Source organism: Cyprinodon tularosa, unplaced genomic scaffold (genome assembly GCF_016077235.1).
Source record: "Cyprinodon tularosa strain WSP-4 unplaced genomic scaffold, ASM1607723v1 ctg30, whole genome shotgun sequence".
Taxonomy (NCBI): domain Eukaryota; kingdom Metazoa; phylum Chordata; class Actinopteri; order Cyprinodontiformes; family Cyprinodontidae; genus Cyprinodon; species Cyprinodon tularosa.
In genome coordinates, this window is record NW_024039008.1 from 3,560,797 (window position 1) to 3,581,954 (window position 21,158).

General features: G+C 34.8%; 1 protein-coding gene across 1 annotated transcript in view; it reads left to right on the forward strand.

Annotated features, from left to right (window-relative positions):
• The window catches only part of ptprsa (protein tyrosine phosphatase receptor type Sa), a 197,162-nt gene that overhangs the window by 49,171 nt on the left and 126,833 nt on the right, over positions 1-21,158 (forward strand). Inside the window, 1 exon segment of the mRNA XM_038291557.1 lies at positions 7,684-7,912. Coding sequence (XP_038147485.1) covers positions 7,816-7,912 — 97 coding nt within the window. The 5' untranslated portion in view covers positions 7,684-7,815.

Sequence of the window (21,158 nt, forward strand, 5' to 3'; positions counted from 1 at the left end):
ATTGTTTCATAAACTCCTGAATCTTTTGGAAATTGTGAAAAAACATGTTTGTTTGTTTTTTCTTTTGTCCAAGTTCCTGCGAGGATGGCAGAACATTTGGTAGTTGTAAAAGATAATAATTTTTGGCTATAAAATGAACCAAACTCTCCTCAGATACATAAGAAAGTTTATGGATGTTGCAGAGGGACAACAGATGGCCGATACAAGGTGCATCTTTTCTGTCACACACTATTTGTTGATTTGGGAGCAATGAACAGTCAAGGGCAAAAGCTCATAGGAAAGAACTCCAAAAAGGGTTTGCCAGAGCAAGAAAATCTGCAGTCTCTTTTTAAGGCTAAGTCAGTGTAGTAAAGGCAAGCCTTGTTTAAGCCTCTTTCAATGTAGACATAAGATGACATTACCCCATGAAAATATAAACCATAATTTCCAAAAAAAAAAGCATATTCCATAAGAGACAGTGCTTAAATGCTCAAAATAATTAAACAAAGTAGCTCTCCTACACTCTGTGCAGACCTCTTGTTAATCGCTGAAGTCTCACGCAGTCTGAGTATTGATGGCTTTATTGATTCCAAAAACAGAGATAACTTTTAGCCTTCTTCCCACAGTAACCTCCACCCTAAAGAGTACTGGTGTTAGTTAGACCTTTCAGTGCGTAGGCATAGTATGTTATCTTAGAGGATGTTTTTTGAGATTCTGTTTAGTTTGTTACCATTTATGACTAAAATTAAGATGAGCTGGGCAGCTTTCACAAAGATAATTTATCTTAGAACTGATGTTATACTCTCTCTTCTTGCTCTTCAGACAAAGAGCAATTGCATAAAATTGTAAAAGTATTTTTAAATCCATAGGACCTTCACAAATAAGTTTTTAATCACATCCGCATCATATCACAACATGAAGTGCAGAGCAGTGTAGCTGGAACATAAAAAAAAAACATTGCATAATTTACATAATAGTCTTGCAGTTCCATGCAAATTCATGTGATTTCCACCCAAACATCTGCAATGCTAGTACATTTTAGTATGCATGAGCTAGAGAAGTAATATGTAAGAAAAAGAGTAAAGGGGGAAGACTGTGGTCGTCCATTAAACCTTACAACATTTTTCTGTGAATTAGTAACAATCCAATTCATTGTCAGTCTAAAGAAAGGTGTTGTGGGTTGAGGATGCAACATTGAATTCACTGCCTATTGATAACCATCAGAATCAGTGTGGTTAATATTTTAGCACATTGAAAAACAAATAGATATTATAGACTAGGGTTACTGTTGTGTATTTATGCTAATAAATTTTTACATGCACTTCCATGGAGATGTGTAAATGAATGCATGACAGAGGAGATGGTTACATGGATAGATGGATGGATAGATGATAGATAGATAGAAAGGTAGATGGATGGTGATATATGGATACTTACATTTCTGTGTTACCTTTCTGCAAAGGGTTGGAATTGATGAAAGGCTGTAAACCTGTTGTGGTAAAAGCTCTATGACTCAGGGCTGATGCATAAATAACATAATCTAATGTGAAAGAAGAGAGTGAGAGAAATTAGCTAAAGGCTGACCATAAATAGCAGATGGGGTTTTAGGGATGGTCATAAAAAGGTAGCATTTGGCTGAAAATTACCCTGTCTTTTTTTAAACTTAATAAAAATAAAAAAACAGATACTGAAAAATATTGAATAAATAAACATTTTGCTGAACTTGTAGGTGTAGTCCAAATTTTGCCATAATTGCAGATTGTCAGTTATGTTGCATTCAAAAAATAATTTATGCCATTAACCTTTTATTTGTTATTTTTTTAAGCAGGTAAATCCCAGTTTCTGTTTTGGAGATAGAAATAAAACTACTTCTATTTTAACATAAACATTTAATAACACAAACGGTAACCCACTGGTATCTAAAGTGATGCTTAATTTCTATAATATTTTAGGATAATGAAGTGTGAAGTAAAGTGTTGCGCTTTTGTTTTAGCTGTTAACCGCAACAGTATTGTCCTCACTTTTAAAATGTAAAAAATATATTTTAAAATTAATGATTATCATTAAAAATATATATAAATTCATAATACTGTTAAAGATATAGCACATTGATTGTTCTAGATATAATATTATCTATACAACATATGCATGTTCTTATTGATGCATTAAAGCATAAGCATTTGCCCTTAAAAACATTGCATGTTCTCTATAATGTGATTAAAATGGAATAGTTTGCTGAAAGATATTTTCAGCCCTAAAAGCAAATTTTAGAACTTTTGATATGCCTTCACTTTGTCTATTGAAGTTTTAGTTTTTTGTTTTTTTTCTTCCCTTTGGAAACTGAAAAAAAAAAGTTATGTTAGCTAATTTTCCCCAAAGTTAAAAAAGCAATAATCTAAGTTCTATCTTTTTTCAAGTAATTTTACAAACTTTCCTTACTCTAAATTCCTCCCACTATTGTGTGAAGCTAATGTCTGTCTATACATGATTAAAAGTGTCCTTATTTATTAAAATGTTAGTGGCAGGGCTTGATAATACCCTAAAAACTGTGGTTACGTTACCTTCAGAAGTTTTTCCGTTTATAAAAGAAAATACACAGATTTATAAAAGCCTAAACAGTTTTGGACTATATGAAAAACTGTCAATATTTATTTATTTTTTTTTTAAACTACAGTTAACACATACTTAGGTTTAATATCACAGTGGGCAGAACCGTGCACTTTTTGACCTTGTATAAGAAGTGAAACTTCTTTTCATCTCATAAAAGGAATTTTTAATGCAGGTCCTCAGGTTGATAAGACTTCCTTAGTGTAAATGCCTTCACATTTTTCCTGTCTGGCTGCTTCTAACAGTCTTCTTTTTTGCCCATTAAGTTTTGCATGATTGGATGGAAACATTGAGTTGTATCGAGTCACGTCTCTTTTCTCCTGTTAAGTGAGCTATAAGTTCAATATTCAGAGTCTATATTCTGTTGTGCACGTAGATGAGTTTTATATCTACTGCTGCTGCACTTATTTCATGCTCATGGTGCAAAGTTCCCCATCTCCCCTTTCCTTTCTGCTTTCTCAATCTCTGTAATCAAACGCATTAATATCAATATTGCATGAGGAAACGAGCAGAATTTAAAGCTTGACCATGTCAAAGTGAGAGTCCCTGATAGCTGGTGACTGCCATCACTCAGTGGAAATTGTGGCTGTAATTACTGGAGCCTTGCATTTGGTTAATATCTAGAGTGGAAGACATTTTTCACGGGGTTAAAAGTTTGATATGGGGAAATAGATTCATGACCAATCAATCTAAACTTTAAAAAATACATTCAGTCACATTAATCTACAGATGAAGAGTGCTTTCTCATTATCCATTTCATACTTGATTAATCTCCTTTTGTTTAACTCTGTTCTTATAGTGAATGTGGCAACGCTAATGTTGCATTTTAGCACCTTAGCCTGAGGAATGCGTCTGACTTGCTTTTCACTCAATGATTAAACTCTGTAGCTGCAGTTTGATAGATTGCTGCTTAGAAAATTATAAAAAAATGTCCTATAACTCCAGCCAGCCTTTAGTTTTTTTGTTTTTTTTTAAGTCAGTTACTTAAAGATGTTTTGCAGTTATGAGCAATTTCATTTATTTAATGGCTTTTCTGATTTTGTGATGCAACACTGTCCATTTTCAGGTTGCGGTGGGATTTCAAGTGATTTTTTGATTGTCTTGGCTATCATAAAGCAACCTATCGCTATTGGATTATCTGTAAAAAGGAAAGCTGTCTTCCCAGTGAAGCTGTAATCTGTATAGGTTGAGTGTTAGTTGTTTGCCTGAGATAAATGCGGCAGCAGATCAGTTTTTGTCAGGGTTTACCAGAATGCCAAATACCTATAATGCTCTACCACATTCAATAGAAACGTTGATCCTAAGCCTATAACTCCATCTGTTGTAACTCTACCAGCTTTCTGTTATTGAGGTGATTGATATTTACAATTTTATTTTGGGGGTTTTAAGGTTCTTAATGGTCTGACCCGTCCTTACCAGATCATTTACACCATGAACCTTCAGCTACGGAGTGTAACATTCAGACAAGCAAATGCTTTTAAAGGTTTCAAGATCAAAATGATGGTTATCACTTTTATTTATATAGAATGGTCTTCCTTTCTATATAAAAACTGCCAAGAGCTTCCAGACTTTTAGAGTGCTTTCAAGGAGTCTCTCTCTCTGTCTGTCTATCTCTCTATTACTTTCTCTATTGCTCTCTTTGCATTAGCTGCTCACTTGGTATACATTTGTTCATACCAGATCAACCAAAACAGACTTAAGGTGGATGCCTGTACAGGTTATTTTAATTTCAGTCTAACTGAATATGTGCTGCATATTTTTTTTCTGGGCCAATTTTTTACATTTTTATTCCTCCATTTATATGATATAGTTACATAATAATAAATGCTATACATGACTTAATTTAAACAAAAAAAGAAACATTTCTTATCAATTCAAACATCCCAATAACAATGGATAACAAATGGATGTAGCCGCAATGAATGTGCTTAAGCTGATCTCTAGGCATGGATTCTAAATTCAGCATTAAATCAGCATAAACACATGCATCTATCAGCCGATACTGATACAAAAAAAAAAACAACAATGATTGTTTACACTATATCAGCTCAAAATATCGCTTGGTCAATGTATCGGTCTACCTCTAGTTCATACTTGTAATTTCTGTTGCTTCTAAATTATCTAAAAACTGCTTCAGTGACAATTAAAGTTTATAAATATAGAGATTGGGCTGAAGATCACCCCATAATTAAACAGTCATTTCCTTTCTTTTTAAATTGTTTTTAATTCGGATATTTCAAGAGGATGCAATAGAGCTTTAATTATAGCACCATAAAAATCTTTTATTTTTGCTTAAGGTTATTGTGCTATGAAAACCATACTGGCCCATGCTTACATACAAGAAGCTCAAAGAAATTGAAGTTCTACTTTGCTTTTGATAGCTGTTATTTGTAAAATCTCAACATAGATACAATATAACCTAAACATTTTTCACCCAATCTCTGTTCTTTGTCTTCTGTTTAGATTTCAGAGAAGGAAAGCATCTTTGAGCATTGTATGCTCAAAGCAGGGTTAAACTACAGCCCACACATGGCCTTAGGTTATGAATGTTGAGGCTGCTAAACAACAATAGTTGTAATTGTGTTGCACAGTTTATATAGCAACCACAGGTGAGAATGGCCCTGCCCTGAGGGGGAGACTATAAATCATAACCTTGGCATCTTGTGAGCAAAGATGTAGTAATTCCCTACAGGCATACACAATTCCCTCTACCTACAGCAGTGTTTGCAGGCAGAACAATAGGGGCATCATTTCGTAAGACCCTTAGACGGTTTGATACTCCCGTATTCTCTTTATGAATGTTTCTGTGCTATCCTCCAGTGACATCACCTGCACTCCAGGCGAAGAAACAGAAAAGCAAAACACAGAAAAGAGCCCACACATGTTGGTCGTGTGTGTAGTATTGTAAGTGAAAGATGAGCAGAGCTTCTGAATAACACCCACTCCTTGTTGGCATGATTTGCCTTAAAAGATCTATTGTTGTTTTTCTTTGTCCCCCATTGCAGTTTTACAAGTGCACCCATGTCTTGTGTTATCAAGTTGCTCTGTTTAGATTGCATATGTGAAAAGAGAGTGCTTGGAGGTGAATGGAGTTTCTGCTGTTGTTTGGTCTCACTGTATGTTTTGTGGTTTCATCTTCAGTGTGCCTGCAGCTGCATGCTGCTTTGTATTTGTGCAGGTTAAATAGAGGGTGGGTCATAAGCTGTGAAGGTGGGTGGGTTGGGCACTTTCATGCTTGCTGTCTGAGGTGTTTGGTTGCACTGTGATTTAGATCAGGTTTTCTGCTATTTGGAAGAACCCCCTCAAAAAATTAAGATAAAAAAAATAAAGGTCAGAAAAAAAACAGCTACAATATTTTCATAAAGTTTTTTGTCCATTTATGATCTTTAACCTTATCGAAGATATTAAGTATATTCATTAAATTCCTGAAAAATGTTGGATTCTGGCTAAGTGAATTCTTCAACATTCTATTCTAGATCAGTGTGGCTGCAAGCGATGCAAATACTAAATGTTAACAGTTTCTTTGTTTCTTTGTGTTTCCTTACTGTTATCTGCTAAAAGTCTTGTTCTCTCTCACAGCTCAAATAAGTTTTATTTTAAACTGTTTCTCACACATTTTGCACTTCTGATTTCATTTTGAACTTCATAAAATTTTAGTCTTTGTAGCAACTTCTCACCAAAGAGTGTTGAGGTTTGTGATTGGGTAGGACCATATAGGGGCGGAACAAATCATTTGTTTGCAAGCTTCCAGTTGTTAGCCTTTTATGGTCTCCGTTCCATGTCCGAGTTCTTGTAAAAAGTCAAAAGTAAATTGTGCTTCTGATAACTGTGTGATATATTTGTCATTTTTACCGTTTGTATCCTATTATCGAAGAGTTTTTTTGTTAATTACCCGCCTTTAATGGGGACTTTGAAATTGACAAAGTGATGTTAACATTTATGCCGATTTACAGCAAAGCTCAACCAATGTTATACATGTTCCAAACCACACCAAGTAAAATGCAGTCAGAGAAAATATAACTGTCTTGTTGGTTAAGATGTTTCAACCCGCACTGACAAAACAGCAGCTTTACCCACTGGGTTGTCATTGTATAAATTGCACATTACTTTTTTATACTAAAGCTCTGTACCACTCCATGTGCAAAAAAGCATTTCTTCCTGAGAGTCAGCCTCACTCTTCATTGAGTCACAGTTGACGAGTACCACTCTGGTACTCTTCATCCTGTGTGCAGCTACAATGCTAAAAGAGACTTTCCTACTTTAGTCATTAATAGCATATAGCATTTTTATAAATCGTCCCCCATACAGCATCTTTAAAAGTGTCTAATATTCTTTTAACGGGATCTCGTAGAACTAAATGAAATCATTTGTCATTAAAGGGTTTACATAACTAATAGGTTGCCCTGTGATGCGTCAGCCATATCAACGCGAAAACTCTTTGGGGAGGTTTTGACCCCAATTCTCATTTGTATTGAGAGATTTTTGGCATTTTGACCAAAGCAGATAGACTTTGCCTGGAATATTACTAAATACTTGTGTGATTGGATAAGCACATATTGACAGGATCGGGTAATTAAAACTGTGAAAAAGACAGGACAATGAATGACCTGCTGATAAAAGAAGACACTTGTTGGAAAATGTAAAGGTCAAAGGTTTGTGTAATGTGCCATTTTTGCTTACTGTGTCACTGACATCTTTTGACCTCACTACCAATTATCTGTCAGTAACATTGAAGGGCTGGGACCAGCGTTTCACATTGTTATGTTCTGTTGGTACGAGTTCTCTCAGGTCAAACTTGTATTTTTAACTCAAATAGCTTGAGTGAAATAGTCTTTAGATGTTACAGAATTATGCATATTGCTAAGCAAACGGTTTCAGCTTGTTGTTCCAAGAGTTCAATACTTCTAGATTTCTTAATGAAATGCTCCTGACATATTTTGATGGGAAGACAGTGGGGTTTCTGTATTATAAATTTCATATAGAAATGAAACTTCTTTTTAAACCTCAGTTCTAGAACCTACGTTAATCATAACTTGGGGTTCACGCTCCATTTATTGGTTGAAGTTTGACTAACTGTCTTTCCGTTTCTTTTTCTAGAGTGCCAAGCAGTTCTGCACAAAGACCTCAAACTTCCCTGCTCAGTTGGGGCTTCGGCTCCCTGGCCAGGTCATTAATTCATCCCACCCTGCATCCCTCAGCCCCATATCCCCCACCGTAGCTGCCGCCAAGATGGCCACCAGTGGTGCTCCTCGTCTCTCCTTGCCAATGTTACTTCATGTGACCATTCTGCTGCTATCTCTGCTGCTCACCTGCTCTCAAGCCTCATGTGAGTATGAGATTCAAGTATTTTACTTTTGTTTGCCTGGTATGCTGTTTGCAATGACTACCATTCTACTGCATTAGTGGTTAGAAAAAGAAGGACTGAAGTAAATGCAAGCATATTTGTGAGATAAATGTATAAGATTTGCTATGGTGAAAAACACAAAGTTTGTTTTCATGGGCAGATCTATATTATGTGTTTCTATAAGAGCAGAAAAGTAAAGCAATGTTTTTACAAGACGTGAAAAAATTTCAAATTCAACTGTATTTGGATATGAGGGTGACGGTTCCCAATTAGGACTATTTATCTTGCAATCCAAAAAACGTGGGATTGATTCTAGCTTCCTGTGGAACAATGTGTTGTGCGTCGTTAGTATGACTAGAAAACTGCAGTGTAAATTAACTCCACTGTTAAGGAAAACTATATTTGCTTAATTAGGTTGACCAAAAACAGCAGAGAACAACAGGTTATCTGTATGTATGACATCAGAAAATTATGGACAAATCTTTTTTTAACTACTCCCAATCAAAAATCTGATGCATAACAAAAATCAAAAGCTAGTATAATATGAACTTGTAGAGTGAAAAACTCTCCCAAGGTTAAAAGAAACCAGAAATGGTTAGAATGAAAGATGCAATTAAGTCAATTTCAAAAGTGAAGAGAGTATCCTTCAGTGTTCTTCAAGAGACTCAAGTGTGGCATCAGCCAGCTGTCAACTTGTGCCAGAAAACGTTTGTTCTCTCCTTTGCTCCATGGTAAAGTACTTCAGCACTGTGTGAGTGGCCATTGTTCTGCATCACCAGTACCCTAAGTAACAAATAGCTTTGGCACATATAAATTAAAAGTACATTGCAAAACAACTGTGAAAATAAATAGAATAATTCAAACTAAATGTTGACAGGATGGTAAAGTAATACTGTCTGTTTTAATTTCCATTTCATTTTGTTATGAGTTTGTCTCATCCCCATTTCCTTATTCCAGGATTGAATTAATTTAGTTACGAAACAAAAGATATTATTAGAAGAGGCATAATTCCCTAATGCATAGTTCTTTTCATAGACACCTTTTTCACAAAGGTTGCTTTGTGTTTTCATTATACAACTGGCCCATAGTGTGTACCCTGTTAGCATATGGTCATTAAATTAATATTCTATTCTCCTAGAAGCTAAGAATTGCAATTAAAGGACTTTATCTATGTTCGCTTCAGAAAAAGAAAGTAACTGCACCACACAGTATGATGAGGTCAGTAGTAGGGGTGTAAATCACACCCATCATGGCGATTCGATTCAGTATCGATTTCCTGACCCAACGATTCGATTATTTTAGATACTCAAGAATACACCACGATACGATTTGATTCATTGGTTCATTTTTTTTTACACCTTACAGGCTAGAAAATGTTTAAAAATTGAAATAAATCAGTGAAAGCTGTAATATCGTTATGCATTTTTTTTTAGAAACAACAGCAAATAACAGAAGTAGAAAAGTTGTACTCCACCTATTCCTATTAAAACCTTATTCAATGAAAAATAATAATGCCCCTGCGTTATAGATTCTTAGAGGCTTTGCATCAAAAAATACTGCACAAAATCAGTGCAATGAGTCCAATTTAATACCTCGGCTCCATACGTCCGCTCCCCCTCCACAGACGCTCCGCTGTCACTCTCCCAAATTGTAGCGGACCGCAGACAGTGCCGCAGACAGGAGGCCGGCTTGTTTTGTTTTTATAACCGAAATTGCGGAAAACAACTCATGAAGTTGGGCCCGCTTGAAGAGCGAGTTGCGCGAGAACGCTGGGACTCTTTTTCCACCTGGATCTCCACTCTTTTTGGTCGTCATGTCCCTCCGTCGTCGGACTAAACTCGCCTCCGCTTCCTCACCGTCTTGGCCGTATCTAGAGCATAAATCAAAAATGTCTGTTTCAAACTTACTGCAACACACTGCTGTAAGAGTATAACCAGGAAGCGAGGTAGGAGGGCAAAATAGGTTTAGCGCCACCGCAGCAGGGGAGTGAGAATTACGTCCAGGAGCAAATGGATAAAAATAGACCGGAGGAGAAAAAAAAACATGCATCGATACTCTTGCGGACGTATTGATGCATCAGATTGTTGGCTGTTGGATCGATGCATCGATACAAAACGATTATTTTTTACACCCCTAGTCAGTAGCATGATCACAGTGACGTCTGTATCTATATTGTAGAGGTCGACTCAGAATATTTTGTTGTATCTTAAATACAATTTAAAATCGTCTATCGATGAGTAAAAATCAGAGGCATTAACCGTAAATTGAATTCAACACTGTGAATTCATACTGAACATTTTTAGTAAAGCCCTTTTATCTAACAAATACAGCATAGTTTTAAAGCTCCATACATGCTGAATGCAAAGTTTACTGCACAAATGTTAAGACATACAAACCAATTTGGTTCGTTAAGATGAGCAGATCAGGTTTTCTGTGGGCCGTTTGACAGTGGCTATAAAAATACGACAAGTTTTGAATCCAGTGGAGGTAATATTAATAATTTTTAACATATTATTGTTATTCATAATTACTATCATTGCCTATCTTAAAGTGCTGCAAACAAAATTAAAATAAAATAAAAGATAGCCATTTTTCATGAGTTGTTTTATTATGCAAAGAGATGTACACTTTCATGGACTCTTTGCAGGCTCTTTTGATACTCTGTTTTTTTTTTTTTTTTTGTTATTAACACACCATGGTTTAATTATTATTATTTTTTTATGATGGTTTAATATATAGACATGCACACAGAATATTTTTCCATCCTCTGTCATTGTACCAATGCCTCTTATGGGGGAAAAATGACAGCAGATATTTTGTCAGTTTGCATTGAATTTTACAAAGTATTCAAAAAGATACCAAAGCTGCACCACAGTTGCCTTTCCCATTTGAAAAATTGCTTTGCACATGGTACATCTTCACATTTGCATATCCTCCACCCTTAAGTTTGCACAGTTTGGTCATTAGAATATGATCTGCATATTGATGAAGGCACACAAGCAAAAAATGGTTTGAACACACTGTGTGCTGAATTACAAATGCAAATCACTTTGCACCTGCTTTGCAGAAATGCTCTGTGTGCACAAAAACTTTTGCACCTGTTTTAAAACATGCAGACCTTCTGAAGATCAGGCCCTAATACTTGAAAGGATAATTCTGCTTTGAACTTATATGTTCATATCCTCTTTACACCTCTAGTCACCATTTAAAGGACTGTAGTATTAGAGAATTTGGGTTAAAAAATTATTATTTGGAATATCCCCTCTGCAAATGATGTGTCATTTCACAGACTTATCCTCCCTAACTTCTCATGTTTGTAACAAGGATGCATCAGTAGTCTTTTATCCCATCCTGTCAACTCATGCTTAGGATTTGTTCTGCACCATTTCCCTGTTAAGATGAGCTCAGAGCAGCATTAAGGAGACAAAACAAAGATGAGACTCCACAGAGAAATAGAAAAAACATGGAGGTTCCCCTTGGGTTTCATTGTTTGTAAATCCAACATGACTACATGGGTTAGTGAGCCATTGAGTAAACTATACATATATATATATATATATATATATATATATATATATATATATATATATATATATATATATATATATATATAAGTGAGAGAGAAGGGTATTGATATCTATGTGTTTGTCTTCATCTCAAGATGTGATGCCTTTATGTTTGTAGATGTAATTTGTGAGATAAATTGTTTTTTTTAACCTTTAACGCTTCAGCAGTATTTTTCTTCATCTCAGTTTTGACATTCTGTTTTTTCTCAGGGGTTTATGATAACATGAAGACCACTTGATTTTTTTTCCCCATCATGTTCTGACAGAGATGTCTGCCTTTGATTCCCTGGCAGGTTGAGTAGCAAAACTGAAGGGTTTTCCTTCCCATACAGCTCAAGGAAATCTCAAATTATAGACAAGCAGATGTCAAATAGATGTTTTTGATGTATCGAAGGCTGCTGAACATCATTTTGTTTGAATTCTTATAGTGTACAACATTCTAAGGCAACTAACCTTTTCAGCTCGTGGATATGTTTGTGAAATGTCAGGAATACAGTGTTCTTTTCAACATTGTTTTACTCAAACACCTGCGCACGCTTCCATATATCTGCATATTTTTTTTGTGTTTTTTTTCTTTTCTATTCAAGCAATACACACTCACACATATTTCCTCTCTTCAAACTTTTCGGTCATATCATTATGTTGGGAAATATACTCACAAATGCTAGCAAAACCTTCCTTTGCCTGTTTGGATTCACTCCACAGGCACAAACGCACTACTCCCCCCCGCACAGTAGAGCACTTGTCCAATTGTGTTCACTCCCACTCTGTGGAGTGAAAGGATGCCACCGTTTTGCAGAAAAGCCGTCTAAAAGCATGATGTCATTCCTTACCCCCACGTTCCTCCCTCCCACTTTATCTCTCTTGACTCTCTCTCTCTCTGCCCTCCGTTCCCTTTTTTTATTTACGCTCATAAATCACAATGAGAAGGAGACGTTTTTAATCAAAAGAGAAAGAAATATGGCTCAATAAATCCTGCCTTCTCAACTATATTAATGCCTAGCTTGTGTTCAAGTCTATATTTATCTGCATGTTTGCATACATCTGTATTCAGGACCACATGTGTATTTATGTGCCTCTGCATGTGTGTGTATGTGGGCAAATACTAAAAGATACTTATGTGGCCTGTCACCTCCGCTTTGTCAAGGGTTCACTCCAATATATTGATCGGGTTACAGACTTTCAGTGTTGGTTGGGATGCTGCTATAAAATTACATGGCAGTCTGATGCATTCTTGTTACAAGTAAAGTCAAATTTTATCCATGCGATCAGTGCATGCTCACTGGCCATTTATTAGGTACACATCCCTAGTTCTTAAATTGCGTTAGCTTTGTGATTTGGTGCACTATACCTCTGGAGCAGCAATCTGAAGGCAGGGTACTGTGGTTAGCAGCACTACTCAGGTGGACTGGGCTATTCAGACATTGCTCAGTTGATTCCAATACGCCCAAAGTGTACCAAGAAAATGTGACCCATAGCATTACACCACCACTAACCCAAGGTGCTAATATTAGGCAACCATGCTATCATGGTTGTATACACCAAATTCTGACCTTAACTCAATATTGCAGCTACAATTATGATTATCAGACCAAACAAAGTTTTCTTGTTTTTTTTTTAAAGTTTCATGAGCCTGCATGCATTTTAATTTTATCTTTGTTTCTAGGTAACAGAAGTATCAACCCGTTTAGTTTCTTCTCCATTCACCTTTGACTTCCACAAGACATTCATATACACAACCGCCTCTGACTGTATAATTTCTCTTTCTCAGTAGCTCAGCAATTGTAAAATATTTAGACCATTATAGGGATGTCCCAATCCAATGTTGATATTGGGTATCGGTCCCATATCAGGCCATATACTAATATTAGTTTATATTTGCATGCTCCTAAAATCTCTGATATTGGTAATTAGAGGTGCGTATTGGCATGGCTGTTGTTATACGATACATGTCACGATACTTGGGTCATGATACGATATTATCAGTATATTGCAATATCATCATATATTGCAATATTTCTCCTGCTATCAAAATTAAATGTATAGATAAAAATGTTGCTACAGATATGGCGTTGTGTCGCACAGCAAAAGGACTCCACAGCGCCATCTGCCAGAGTGGCGTTGCAGAGGTAGCCCATTTTCCCTGATTGCTTTAGGTAAAAATGTTTGCTTTAAGAAAATCAATACGAGGAACTAAAAGATCGATATAAAATTAAGCAGCCAAAAATTACGATATATTGCCAAAACGATTTTTTTACCACACTCATACTGGTAATCTGACAACAATAACAAATTGCTTCATTACTAAGTTTATGTAACCTGATGGTTAATAATAAGTGCTTGAGATACTTATTGTGATTGAATGTTGTTCTCTGTTTGATTAATATCACTAAAACATAACTTCTCTGCATACTACAAAAAAAAAGAATTAAGCGTATGTAGGATTCGTTCAGATATTTTATCGGGTCAATATCAGTATCGGTCAGTTTTTAGGTGCAATGTTGATTTTGCCTCATGTTTCATTAGACAGTTCTGGCCCAAAACTCAAATTACAGCTGTAATATTATAATAATAAAATAAAATAGTTTGTCAAACAAAGTTTTTAGAAAATGATTAGACTTTTTTATTATCTGAGATATATGAGCAGATTAATAACAATTTATCTCTTTAATTTATTAAAATGCAGGAAAAGAAAAAATATTCTTCATTAACAGCAGTAATATGAGGGGACCACATATTAATACATGAGTATAAGGTAGGTGAATAAAGGTTTGAATTGACTGACCAACTAACAGAGATACTAGTGACGTAAGAAGTAGTCCTCTGTTTCTGATGCTTCCATTTTTTTTGTCCTTTTGCCTGTCTCCTATTTTTAAATCTCTTTTTTATAAATACTATAGTTCAGATAGTTTGCAGGAATTTCAAACATGGACTGCAAGAGTTTGCAGCGTGTAAACACTACTGTTCATCCCCTACGTAGTTGTTACATCATAAGTGATTATTTTCCCTATAGTTTTGATGAGAAAGTTGCTTTTCAATTGGATGGAAAGGCTTTAAAAAAGATCAGAGTTTCATCTTGTGTGGTCTTTTAGCGACTTCTCAGAGGTTTGTTTTCTCTCTATTTTCTCCCTCCTGTCATTTGTTTTGATTTGAGCTACAATACCTTTGGCAATTTGAGGCGTCCTCTTCATTTAATGAGCCAACAAGTGTCAATTGCCTCAAGTGAGTCTTTTAAATGTAACACTGTTCCCATTTCAACTCTCTTAGAGCTCTGTGTCCTTATTGATATCTGATACACACTCTTAAGTTTAATTTGTAATATCTTCTATGTCAGGAACTTAGTGTATTTGTTTCTGATATACTGGAATAGGTATAATATCCTTAGAAAAATGCTTTCAGTGGGACCAATTAGTGCATATTAGAAAAGTGTCACTTAAAAAAAAAAGGCGGCATCACTATGACAGTAATGTGATTAGGCACAATTTTTCACCTTGGATTAATGTCACATAAGAAGTTAGTGAAGAGTTTGTCCCTCTTTATTGAAAACTCCCACATGCTCTGCAAAGTCTAATTTGCTAGCTGTTGTTTCTTAGCACCATTTTAATGTCCAAAAATAGATAGTATGTAAATGTTTATTTTTTGTTTGTTTGTTTTTTTTGGCTATTTGATTCTGTGCCCTTTGTAATTAGGCTTGGTGTCTTTGTATCCCTGTAAACTTGTAAAATCTTGAAGACCTTAAGTTCTTGTCTTATTTTAATTTTAGGTGTACTTTTGTAGATGTAGACATATTCAGTAAGTATACTCTGAGAATTTGCACAAGCATTCTAAAAGTTTTCAGTCTAATGTTACGTATGTCTTCTTACCAAAATAATGCATTATAATACAAAAGGATAAAAAGATAGATTTAAGTTTTTCTCAGCTTGTTAGTATTTTAGATAGGGAAAGTGTTTATATAAAAAGAAAAGGCTGCACTGTCCAGGTAGACTGATATAAGAATGTCCTAAGAGCAATTTCTAATTAGTTAATCTTCTGATATTATAAATAGATAAGTCCTTTCATTAAGTCTAAAGCTTGCAGAGGCAAAAAAAAAAAAGATTTGAAAAGGAAAGTGATATAGAGCATAGTTTATAAGCCATGAATAAACTCTCCTTGGTTAAAGTTAACATTTATATTTAGAAATGTTTTCAAAATGTAGCTTTTCTGGTTATATATCTTCTCAAAAATAGGAAAGTGTTTCTTTTTGTGGTATTGATCCCTGACTTTATCTTTTATCACAGCAAACCATGCATCTTTTTTTTTTTTTTTTTATCAGTAAAACATAACACACAGTTCCAGCTTTTTTCTTTACATTTTTTATTTTTTATTTTTCCTGGTTCAAAATTGTCCTTGCTATTTTGGTCTTTGTTGGAAGTGACTCTCAAGGAAAACCTCCAAACAAGACAAAGCAAGACGGGTTTATAGTCGAAGCTTGGTTTCCATAGCAATGGCACTTGTCCAGGCAGCCTGTGAGAATTGGTTCTGATTGATGGAGCTTGGTTGTTTAGGCCCATAGGGTGTGTGTGTGTGTGTATTTGTCGGTTTGTGTGGGTGTGTGTGGAGGTCTAATTATGCATTCACTTGAATGCACACTTGGCTTGATCAATCTGTCTGTCCTTCTGCTCTTCTGTCTTTTTCTGTATTCCTCTTGACATAAACCTCCACATTGTGCACACAAACTGAAAAGGACAGTTTTTAATGTCTTGGTGTACCATTGTCGGACAGCACTGTGAAAATCGGTTCCAGGTCAGATAGGTTTACCACCTAAGAGTTCTAGAATAAGAGCATATGTTGGGCATGCTGTTTGTTTACCATTTCTTTAAAAACTGTATGAAAAACTTTATTAAATTGTGGTAGATGACACCAGATGGAAACAAACATTAAATACATTTTCTTTAACTCTTTCCTGTCTTAGTTGTTTATCTTGGGTATATCCTTGATGAATACTAGTATTGCCGAATTTTTAATAAAAAAACAATCCCTCTATCAAAAAGCTTACAGTTTACTGTTTAAATATAATAGTGTACCTCTTTTGATAACTGACTAGGTGGTTTACACTTAGTGCTGTTACTTTACTCTAATAAATTAAGTAATATTTGTATTTTAACGATGTTTTTTGTCAGTTATCACAACCATCCCCGTAACACAAATAATGCAGACAACCACATCCTCTATATTAAATTAAGTAGCTTAAATTGACTTAAATTGACTTATTTAAGTTTAGTACAAAGATTTATTCACATTTAGAACATTGTTCACTTCAGTTCTAGTATGGCTTCGTGCTTTATTTTAAAGAAATTTTGTAAACCTTCTCAGCACCAAAAATTTGTTGGGTGCAAATACTGAAAAGAGACAAACATGCAAAACTTATTTTCATTTAATGTTTTTAGCTTCATTTGGCAAGCCTCATCAGTTTCTTTCTTTGTTTCTTTATATGTTTTCTTTTAGTTTTTTGTTATTTACCCTTATCTTTGAACATATCTGATATTTTTTAGCTTTTACCTTTAAATTTCTTTTTAAAGAAAGCATGTAAATAACTCTAAATGTAATGCTGATTTATTATATTTCTGCAAAACATTGCTTATAAACTTAAGCACAAAATAATAGTAAGGCCTGACTTTAATGAAAGTATCAATGAATCAGTCAAAGTTTATTTAACATAGCACTTTACACCTGCAAGACCAACGTGCTTCGCGTCAAGATAAATGATAAAAAACAATATATATATATATATATATATATATATATATATATATATATATATATATATATATATATATATATATATATATATATATATATATATATCTATAATATATATATATATAATATATATAATATATATAATATATATAATATATGAGAGAGAGAGTGATAGATTGTTGGAGGGGATTCCAATTTACCAAAGAAGTTGCATTCAGTTTTTAGGTTTTGACACCCCTATTTTACCAGCTGTTCCTTTCAGATGTTAGTGGGAAATGTGCTGTGAAAGATACCTATTTGTAGCAAGATGGATAACAAGTGCTTTTTTTTACCAGTTATCTTCCTTTCTCCACAAATGACTGAATGGCTCTGCATCATTTTGTCTCCCACTTTGCTAATTCAGTGGGTAATGGCTCCTATTTATGAGTAGAGAACCTTTTTCCTGCCAATTATGGTATTAGTCATAAAGCCAGTCCCCACCTTCTCGTACAGCCCCCCTCCCCATCAAACAACAACAGTAAAGTACTGTAAATGGAGCCATCTAATATTCACATTCCCACCTCCCACTCTCTACCACGTTGAAATCGCAGTGCCACTGTGTTCTGTGTTATCGGGTCCAGCAGAGGTAGCGGCCGGTAGCAGGTGGTTGCTGTATTAGCAAAACAGGCGTCTGTGTGCACAGTGTGAGTGTTCCCCCTCCCCTCTTTCTGAGCAGCCCCCTGTGCGTTGATCAGTTCTATTCTTGGGGAGGTGTGAAGATAGCAATGCCCCCATTGCTGGTTATTTTAGCCGAGGCCATATCCCCCTGCCAGCCTGATAAAGACCGGACTCTGTGTGCTTATCTGGGCTCTGCTGTACCTCAGTCTGTTTGAGAAAAGCTTAGGGAACAGAGGGAGACGTTGAAAGGGACAAATGTCCACTGCAGGAAGAATGTCCTTTCAATGTCATATCTGAAAACATGAGGCATGCTTACTCACTTTTTTATTCATAAACATATTTTAAGACGCGTTACAATAAATGCAAAGATACATTTGAAAAAAACTGCACAGACAGATAAAGAAACCCTAAAATTTTCTGTACTTATTTCAGTTTCAGTACTCCAGTTCAATGTCACACCAAAGGATGTTGAACAGATCACAATGCCCTGTCACCATCACATCTCACTATTCCAGGTGTAAAAACTTCATGTTGCCTCACCAGAAAATGGACCATCAGGGTTAAAATATATTCATACCATTAAGATAATCTCTTAAAGGATGTTTTCACCCAAATACAAACCTGTCATTCTTTTCTGATAGCGCATTCCTTTTAATGCCGTAGCAGTGCAAAAAGAGACTGTTGTATTTTATTCCTCACCAGAGTCTGTTTTGTTTTGCTGTAATGTAGCAGGTTGCAACCTCTTTCTAATTTAGGCAATAATTATGTAGTAAAGTTGTTAAATATTGTAGCTTTCACGTCTTCATTTTCAATGCAACTGGATTTTTGCAAAATCTCAAGAAGACATATTTGTTAAGATTATTGTATCAATGAAGTGTATTTAAATATTGTTCTATTTTAGTTTTATTTTCTGCCTTGACACATTTTGAAAAACCACCAGTTTATCAGAGGATTATGAAATTAAACAAAGAAACTCCCTTTTAAATATGAATATAAAATCCCAATTGAAATCTTTTCCTAAAAGTTTAGTTTGAATCTCATAAATGGCATAAAGAAGTAGTTCTTCAGTCGAAGTTTGCAAAGGGGTTGAAAATGTAACCCAGTTTAAATTTTTGGCTTCGTCCATCATACTTCTTGAAGATTTAAGTTTCAATTTATCCTTTTTAGTTTTTAAATAGGTTACTTAACAGTAAGTAATATTCACCTTTTTAGGGTCAGGGTTGCTCTTTCCCCATAATATTGATGTTAAAATCTACTGTATAACATTTTTTTGCTTGTTTTTTTGAATTGGAAAATAGGCACTTTTGCTTAAGATAAGTTGAGCTTAAACCTTTCAATCAGATATTAATCTTACTTTTTTATTTCTACAGTCTTATCTTCAGAGTTGTGAACTGATAATAGGACTACATCTTAGAAGTGAACCATTAGAGTTACTGTATCACATTAAAAGATTGTACAGAATACCTTACAGCTTAAACATGTTTCATATCAAATATGCAGATAAATGCCAATTATCTTAAGACTGTTTGCATTGTGAGGCCTTTGTTAACTATACCTCCCGAAAGATTACATTCTTGGTACAAACTATTGATGTAGGTTTGAATGTAAACACAATGGGTCTCTGCTGCTTTTACAGTCACTTAGTTGTTTTGAGTTTATCTGTTTCTTTTTATGTGAAAGAAACAAGCTCAAGAAACAAGTATTTATCTCATTACTAGGGCTGGGTATTTTTGCCAAAGTCATGAATGGATTCGATTTTGATTCATACAGTTCTAAATCGATTAATTTTTGATTCGATCTGTTTTTACCATAATGAAAGTGGTTCAACTGTGTTTCAAAATACTCATATATTTTATTTTTTCCTGTCATATTAAACACAAAGCGCAAAGTTGTAAATCAGACAGTTTAAACTTGAGATGTGAACAAAACTGTCTCATAAGTGCAAACTTGTTTGTGAAAAGAAAAGCCTCACTCGAGCAAACAGACGTGACACAGCGGGGACACAGCGGTATTGCATTAGCTGCATTATCTTCACTGCACAAACTATATTTGCAGTGTTGTCTGTAACAACTACAGGGTGTTTGCTGGTCAGCCCCCATTTGTTAATGTCTTCAGTCAACCTATTGGCTATTATTTGTTTTATATTCTTGAGTGCATCTGTCCTGCATCACTATAAAACTAATCGATCTCATACCCTAGAAATCGATCCTGCAAAAATGTAAAGGAATCGATTCAAAATCAATTAAATCGATTTTTTTACCCAGCCCTACTCATTACTGCTGTATCATGTGTATGAGTTTTCTTTACAGATTTTTTTTTTTTTTTTTTACAGATTTTCTTAGAATTCTTTCTGTCTATGTATCTTTTCAATAAATATTTGTTTATTTGATTATTTTACCATAGCTTTATAAATGGTGATTAACACAGTAGCTGTTTGATAATGGAGGTGGTACCCTTTATAAGTATAAAATCTAGTACATGCATTGAAATATTGTTGTTAAACTAACAGGTTTTTGAAATATGAAATCCTACTAAATGTTGCATATCAAAAGTCAGTCACTATCTCTTTCTTAGAAGGATTTATATAATGATGATGATTGCATTTGAAGTTATTGAGAACTTTTACCCCAAACTGTAATTTACGTTTAAAAGAAAATATATATATTTCCTCGGAGATGAAAGATTCTTGTCAAGTAGCAATAGAATGTTATAGCTGGAAAAAAAATATTTAGCCAATATAGCTTGATATATGAAATTGTTAAGAAATGAAAGCATATTTTGTTAAAATTCTATTTTACATGGAAGGATAAATGTTCTGATAGGAAGATTTGGAAGGAAAAAAAAAGTGCCATGGAATTGAAATACTCAAGGTGTAGCCGCCATAGGTTAACAACTTAGCAACTTTACCAACTCCCTTTGCTCAGCTGTCAGCATTACCAAGCGATATGATTGAGCACAAAGCCTGAAAGCTTCTGCTCACTTTTGCACTGTAGTTTATTTCATTCTGATGTCACAACCTACATATAGCACCTGTTAATATTTTGGGTTGTTATGTGCCATCACTCTTGACCACAAAACATTTTAAGCACTTAAAAGCCAGACCTTGTTCAACCTTTTCCGCACTGCAATTATTGGTGTTGGTAAGGTTGAAATTAGAGGTGAAAAAAAAGACCATGCTTAAAGTCAGCACTAACTGGCAGATGAGGCCCAGAGGCACATAGCTAAAGAGAACAGAGAAAAAAAAAGAAGGTTAATTACACTCATCA